Genomic DNA, 7059 nt, shown 5'->3' with positions numbered 1-7059 from the left:
TGTTGAATTTCTTCATTTGTATTCATTCATTTCTTTATTCTTAACTCCTTCTTTTCTATTCTTTCTCTCTAAATAATCATTATATTGTGTAAACCATCTTTCTTCTTAATAAATCTTGTTTTAATATTGTTAATTTCTTCTCTATTTTCTTAATTTTTTCTTTCATATTCATTTATTCAATTGAATGATTTTATCTATTAACTCATTCTTTGTTTATTAACTGCTTTTGAATCATCGTTACATTATTCTATTATTTTCTTCTTTTGATTCTTTATTATTTCTATTTCATTATTTGTTTCTTGTCATTTTTCTATTACTATTCTTCTTTCTGTTTCATCGGTTCTATCAAATATTCATTCTCCTCTTTTAATAGCTTCTGAATATGTTTCATTATCTTGTTTCTCAAATATTTCATTTTTAATACATCCTAAATAATATTGATAATGTTTAGTAGTATCATCAATTGATTGTTGAATATTTGGAAGTGTTTCTGTTATTTCTTTAATTGATTGATTGTTCATCACTGATTCCATTTTAATTTAATGAATATCAGATTAAAATCAGATGATTAAATAACTAAATATATATTAATAACACTTCATTTTATTATTTTAATAAACATCATTTCATTTTTATTGTTTTAAATAACAATAATAAAAACAAGAAAATAAAGATAATAAAAATAAGAAATAACAAAACATCTTATCATAATTAATGATAATATCACATAATAATGATAGAAATGAGAACGAGAATGAAATAGAAATGAAAACAAATAAAAAGAACAATCTAATTGAAATCAAATAATGAAAATGAAAAATAAATGATGATAATTAATAATAAAATTAAAACAATGAAAGAGAAATAAAAAATAATATAGAAATAAAAGATAATGATGATATCATCTAAAATCAATGAGATAATTGTGAAAAGATAAACAAATAGAAGAAGAAATAAATAGATAAATCAAATAAAATAAATAATGAATCAATAAGATAAAAATAAGAACAAGAATACACAATAAGAATAACAACACAACATTATGATAAACAAATTTAACAAAGAAATATTAAAATACAAAATAATAACAACAACATCAAGATTACATATGAAAAAGAAAATACAAGAAAGAAAAATCAAGAATAAGAAGAATGAATAAACAATAAATAATAAACATAAACAATAAAGAAAGAATAAGAAATGAAAGAAATAAATAAAATAACAAATAAATTAAAATTATGAATAAATATGTATAGAACAAATAAAAAATATAAATAAAAATAAAGAACAAGATACAACACAACACAATAATAATTTCAAACAATGAATTGTAAATACAGAAAACATTAAATTAATTAAATATTTAAAATTGAAATTAACAACATAAAAGAAGTAAAAAAACATGATGTGTTTCATAGAACTGTTTCTATAACAACAAAACACTGTAGAATTTTGTAGACAATGGGTGTGTGATTAGACTTAAAAAAAAAGGTGATAATTAAACCAGTTCTATCAATAATTAACTAATTACATTGTATTAATTGATTATTTATTTTGAATTGTTAAATACTATGAATTAAAAATCTACATAAACATTAAATAAGAAAATAGTAATCAATGAAATTACAATTAAACTTCAATAAATGTTATGAACAATTAATAAAAAATGGAGTGTTTCATGTCTCATATAAGAAGTTATAGTAATGCATAAAACAGTTGTCCTTCTCTTGGTATTATATTTAAAATAAATACCTTATTAGAAATACACTAAAATATTTTCATTAAAACTATAACTTATCTTGACTTATAGATGTAGACTATATTAATACTTATTAATAAAACTTCTTTCTTTATTACTGTTACTATGAGGGTTGCAATACTAACTTAATAAAAAAGCAAACCACAAATATTCTTATAACTATACTCCCACTTGAACAAACTTTTAATAAGGTGTTGTACCCTTTTTTAGAACCACTGGAACGGTTTAGTATTTTGTCAATATTCACAAGATAAAGAAAAAATGAATTAACTTAAGAATATGATAAGAGTTGATGCAAAGACCATAATTGCAATAAAAAGTAAGAGCGTCTTAAGTTTAGTTAATTTCGACTGTTTTTGAATGAAACGTGAATTTTCAGATTGATCAATGGAACTATATTCTTCCATAGAAATACTTCCATCATTTAGGTTAGTAATAACAATTTTAGTCTCTTTGACTGGAGAGATACCAGGTCTTCTTTGTGACTTAAATTGGATTTCTGACTTGCCAGTTTCCCCAAATTGAAGTCTTTTACAGGCATTTTGAATAATAACCCTCTCTTTTGTATCTTTTCCAGTTAGTCTTGTTCCTCCATTTCTTTGAACTTCTTCTGTTCTTGCCCTTCTTTGAACTCTTACCCCTTTGCCAAATTCCTCACTTGGCATTTCTTCTCTTGACCACTCTTGTTTTATTTTTTTTTCTCTTAATGGCGATTTTAAAATTTCTTGTATTTCTTTCAGTATTTCTTCTTCCTCTTTTTCTTTGCTGTCCCCCTATTCAGTTAATTCACATTACTTGTTAATAGTTTGAAATTATTTTAAATATTTGATTGAATTGATTTTTCTTTTCAAACTTTGCCTCCTTTTTTCTTTATTTTTATCTCAGGACTTAGTCCTTTCATTCTTTCAACACTTTCTTCCAATCTCTTTTTGTCTGCTCTTAGTTCTTCATTTTCTTTTTGTAGTTTTAATTCTCTTCCTTCAAACTCTTTTTCAATTTTTCTTATTTGTCTTTCTAATTCAACTTTTTCTTTCTGAAGCCCTCTTGTTTTGTCTTCATAAAACTCTTTTTCTATCAATTTTTCTTTTAAATTAATTCCTGAAAACTCTATCCTCCCCCCTTCAATTCTAAATTTCCCATAATAGTTTTCTTCTCTTCTTTCTGCTTTTTCCATTCGTTCCATCGCTTCCATTCGTTCTTTTCTTCTATCCTCTAATTCTTTCATCATTCCTTTTTGTCTTCCAATTGACTCTTTTAATTGTCTAGATAGGTCTTCCATCTCTTTGATTTTACTTCTTGTATTAGCCTTTATATCTTTCTTCATCTTTTTCATTTTTCCATACTTCTCTATTGCATCTTCTAACTCTTCAACAACTTCCTCAAAAAAATCTATCATCTCATCAACCTCTTCTTCCCTTTCAAACATCCTTCCCATTTCTTCCTCTTGCTCATTGTCTGTTTCTTCTATGTCATCCTCTCGATCTTCTTTCCTGTTCCATACAATTGTTTTCTTGCCAATCCTTTTTGTGCTCTCACTCATCCCTTATCGTTTTTCTTTTTCTTTGTTCTTTTTATTTTGTATTTTTTGTAAATATCTTTTCTTCTCATATTTTATCTATAAACAACATATAGTTTCTCTTAATTTTTATTTAGTTAATTATCAATTCTCATTTATTTGAGAAAAGAAAAAGAGAATATAAAAGGGCAAACTTGATACAATAAGAAAACCAATAATTTAATAAACAACAATCAAAGATAATATGGCATTTCTTGTATGCTATACTGCTTTTCTAAGTATTGTCGTTGATAAGCTTCAAATACTTCGTTTTGTTCTTTTAACTTATCGTTTAAAATCTTTTCATATTCTTCCCTTATTCGACTTTGGTTATTTCTCACTGCTATTAGTGCAATGTTCTGAACTTCCTCAGGGGTGAACGATGTTTTACCACTCATTCGAATGAGTTCTTCAACTGATACTTCAAGATGGGGAAAAACTGAAGGCCTTTTTAGTGGATAATTATCTGGTTTATTAATACGTTTTCTTTGTGCTTCATCATTTTCTTCTTCAATAAATTGACGTTTAGTGAGGGAAAAAGTCATAAAAATGAATTTGTTAGATAGAAGAAGGGTTTAAATAACCTAATTATAATATAATAAAATTTACTATTTAATATAAAATTTGTTTTTCTGTTTATTTTAAACAAAATGAAAAAAAGAAATTTAATTTTTTGTTTAAATTATTTAAAATAACTTTTCATTCTACAATGAACCAATGATGTAACTATATAATGTGCTACAATTAAAAAAAGGTCTTTCACTAATTCTTTAAGTGTTTCCCTTTTGTTTTTGTATTATTGAGGAAGTGAATTATTATTTTCTTCCTCTTCTTTTATAGATTCTTTTGTTTCTTCTTCCTGTTTTGTTGAACCAAAAATTTCAGAATGATGGACTGTGGCATAGTTATAACAGAAAGGACATCCTCTAAGTGCAGGTCCTAGACAAATAAAAATATTTGCTAAATTCATTTTATTAGTATTTGCGTGTTGAAGAACTTGACTCAACAATTTAGTTAAATTTTCAATAAAATCTTTAATGATTGGAGGTAATTTCTCAAATATTCTAAGATATTCTTCAAGTATCTGGTCATCAGCCATTTCACTTTTTCCTATGAAATATGAGTTTTTTATATTTCTTAATAAAGTTACTTTGTTAAAGAGTAAAATAAAACAAACGTTTATATAAATCAAGAAATTCTCGATCTATATCTGGTGAAATAACTTGAGTAGGAAATTCTCTAATGTATTGTTTAAGTGTACTTGCTAATGAATAAATATCAAATGAACTAAAGAAATTTGTTTCATTATATTCAAGTTTAGTTTTAATCTTTTGAATGGTGTCTTGATTCCCACAAATACGGAATATTCCTTCAGTATTTGAACCATTAACATAAAGGTATTGAATCAATTCCTTAATGGGAGGTGGAATTGTTTGAGTTTTAAATTTATTACTATAATCTTCCAAAGTGATCCCAAAGAAAGCCATTTTTTCATTCTTGCTTTCTTCCTTTTTTTCTTTTTCTTCTTTATCTTTTCTACCAAAAATTGATCGTTTTTTAGTGTGTCTCTTCATTTCTTCAGGATTTCCTGGTAATGATGATCTAACGTGATTTGGTGTGTTGGGTGTTTCATTTTCTTTAATTTGACTTAATGATGGTCTAACACGTGGACTTGGAATAATATCAACTTTATCTAATCCAACAATATTAGAAGATGAATTTTCTTCATTGATAACTGTTCTAGGAATACTCTCTACCCAAATTGAAAGATTATTTAATTCGTGTTCCCATTTATCACATAATTCATTAGAATTGAATTTAACTTTCTATAATAATAAGTTTGTTTTTTGTTATTATAAATCAAAGAACAAATCCCATTAAAAAATTGAACAAACTGTTAGTCCATTAATGATTAATGTAGTTTCACCTTCTTTTAAAACTGATGGATTATTTAAATAAATAACTTCTTTATATTGACTGTTTATAGAACTTATTACAAAAAAATTTGAACGTAATGTAATTTTCTTTTGTTTAGGTTTAGAGTCATCATATGAATAATCAACAACAGCATTAAGTGATTCTTGTGTAATTGAACTTGCAACCGTATCATACATTCGTAATAATTTTTTAGGACTCAGTTCACTAAAGAATTGATTCATTTCAAATATTTTTTCTTTCATAATTTCTTCTGTTTGTTTCAATGCATTGAGAGACGTTTGAAGATTTTGTTGTATAAGATCATCACTAAAACCAATAGTTGATCTTCTACAACTCTCTAAAATCTCTGTTTTTTTACCATATCTTTTATTACAATTTGTTAATAAAGCTCTATGTTTTGCTGCCATTACCATAGCATAACTTGTTGTTACTCGTTGTGATGGTCTTTTTGTTTTTTCAAGAAAAATAATGAGGGCTTTTGTTTTATCATCCATAATATGATGACGATGTGTAGGATCTCTTGGAGACAGTAGTCTTGGAGATTCATCAGTACCTACTAATGAACCATTATTAGAAGATGGTTTTGGTGATTTTAAATCACTTACATCATTTACATTGTCAGTAGAAAAAGATTTACGATGACTAGTTATAACAATAGATTCCATAATAAGATGATAATTTTAAGTTCATTTATAACATTGTTTTTTTATTAATTTATTCTTTTTGTTTTTTTTTTGTTTTTCTTATTTCTTTTTAATTTTTTTATTATATTTTATAGTTTTGTGTTATTAGATATTTATTATCTAAGCATTTTCTATTTTTATTAAATAATTAAAAGTAATACTTTTATTAATACGTTTAATTTTTGATATCACTATTTTTATAATGACAATTTCATGAAAAGCTTTCTTTTTAATTAAAATGACGATAGTAATAACGATTGCCGTTATATCTAAAAAAAAGTCTTGAGATTATAAAACTGTTATTTAATCAACCTGTTCTTTATTTTTAGATAAGCAAAAATAGTTCCAAAGATAATGGAATTTTTAAGAATTACAATAACTTTAAACGCCTCTATTTAAGAATTATAAAAATTAAAAAATTTATTGTAAAAATAAAGATTAGTATTAGTAAATAAAAAATAATTTAATTAATGATGATATTTATTTAGTCATGTTTTGATTGTTTTGAGAAGTTTTAATATTATAATTATTGTTAGCCTCTTCACCTCTCTGTTTTATTAGATTCTTTTGTTGATGTGCTAGGTTGTGAGTTTACGTCATCAAAATTCCCATCATATATAATTAGTATATATTGTCTTTTATTGGTCTTATTATATCTTTATTATTTTCCACTTCTTTTAATTTATTATTGATAATTTATGATTATAAAGTATCTCTTCAACATAAGTCCCTTTAGATAATAAATGCTTTTGACCCTACTAATTATATATTCAATTCTTGTTTTATTTGAATTATTTTCAAGTAGAGATGAATGAAAGATCAAATTTTTAATTTATTTTATTAGGTTATAACAAATTTATGCAAGTTTTAAAAGAAGGTTATAAAACCAAAGTGATATAGTAATCATTTATATATTTAAAAAATGATAATTTCAATGAAAGTTTTACATAAATTATAATTTATAATAAACTTGTTTTATGTAATTACATCCAATAAAAATATCCTTCTAGCTAAATACTACAAAACAACTATTAATACTATTCAATTTGAATATACAGCCTTAGTTATTATTTCCCTCAAATAGGTTTCCCCTATATAATAGTATTGTTACTGTTTTAATGTTT

The 7059-nt window shown here is 24.4% G+C and overlaps 3 protein-coding genes across 3 annotated transcripts, besides 13 other annotated features; all 3 read right to left on the bottom strand.

The window, feature by feature from the left end:
• Positions 1–790: part of a repeat region that runs on past the window's edge.
• A 12-nt stretch (positions 791–802) lies between these two features.
• Positions 803–893: a microsatellite.
• A 40-nt stretch (positions 894–933) lies between these two features.
• Positions 934–1000: a microsatellite.
• A 47-nt stretch (positions 1001–1047) lies between these two features.
• Positions 1048–1230: a microsatellite.
• Positions 1231–1241: 11 nt separating this feature from the next.
• Positions 1242–1531: a repeat region.
• Positions 1532–2025: 494 nt separating this feature from the next.
• EDI_253020 (caldesmon, putative) lies at positions 2026–3299 on the bottom strand (the record flags this gene model as incomplete). Its single annotated transcript, XM_001736897.1, has 2 exons — positions 2026–2532; positions 2613–3299. 2 exons carry the CDS (start codon positions 3297–3299, stop codon positions 2026–2028), a joined length of 1194 nt encoding a protein of 397 aa, XP_001736949.1.
• Positions 2906–3002: a microsatellite.
• Positions 3300–3508: 209 nt separating the features above from the next.
• On the bottom strand, positions 3509–3859 carry EDI_253010 (uncharacterized protein; the record flags this gene model as incomplete). The annotated part of the gene is made up of 1 exon (XM_001736896.1): positions 3509–3859. The coding sequence occupies one exon, from the start codon at positions 3857–3859 to the stop codon at positions 3509–3511; it is 351 nt and encodes a 116-aa protein (XP_001736948.1).
• A 40-nt stretch (positions 3860–3899) lies between these two features.
• Positions 3900–4009: a sequence feature (AT_rich).
• A 101-nt stretch (positions 4010–4110) lies between these two features.
• On the bottom strand, positions 4111–5917 carry EDI_253000 (uncharacterized protein; the record flags this gene model as incomplete). Its single annotated transcript, XM_001736895.1, has 3 exons — positions 4111–4424; positions 4492–5140; positions 5210–5917. 3 exons carry the CDS (start codon positions 5915–5917, stop codon positions 4111–4113), a joined length of 1671 nt encoding a protein of 556 aa, XP_001736947.1.
• Positions 4801–4852: a microsatellite.
• Positions 5918–5953: 36 nt separating the features above from the next.
• Positions 5954–6016: a microsatellite.
• A 51-nt stretch (positions 6017–6067) lies between these two features.
• Positions 6068–6107: a sequence feature (AT_rich).
• A 220-nt stretch (positions 6108–6327) lies between these two features.
• Positions 6328–6422: a sequence feature (AT_rich).
• Positions 6423–6756: 334 nt separating this feature from the next.
• Positions 6757–6778: a sequence feature (AT_rich).
• A 62-nt stretch (positions 6779–6840) lies between these two features.
• Positions 6841–6904: a sequence feature (AT_rich).
• The last annotated feature ends 155 nt before the right edge of the window (positions 6905–7059 follow it).

Source organism: Entamoeba dispar, genomic scaffold, assembly GCF_000209125.1.
Source record: "Entamoeba dispar SAW760 scf_1105229460151 genomic scaffold, whole genome shotgun sequence".
NCBI classification, from domain to species: Eukaryota; Evosea; order Mastigamoebida; family Endamoebidae; genus Entamoeba; species Entamoeba dispar.
Note: the sequence above shows the minus strand (reverse complement) of the source record. Positions and strands in the feature narration are given on the sequence as shown.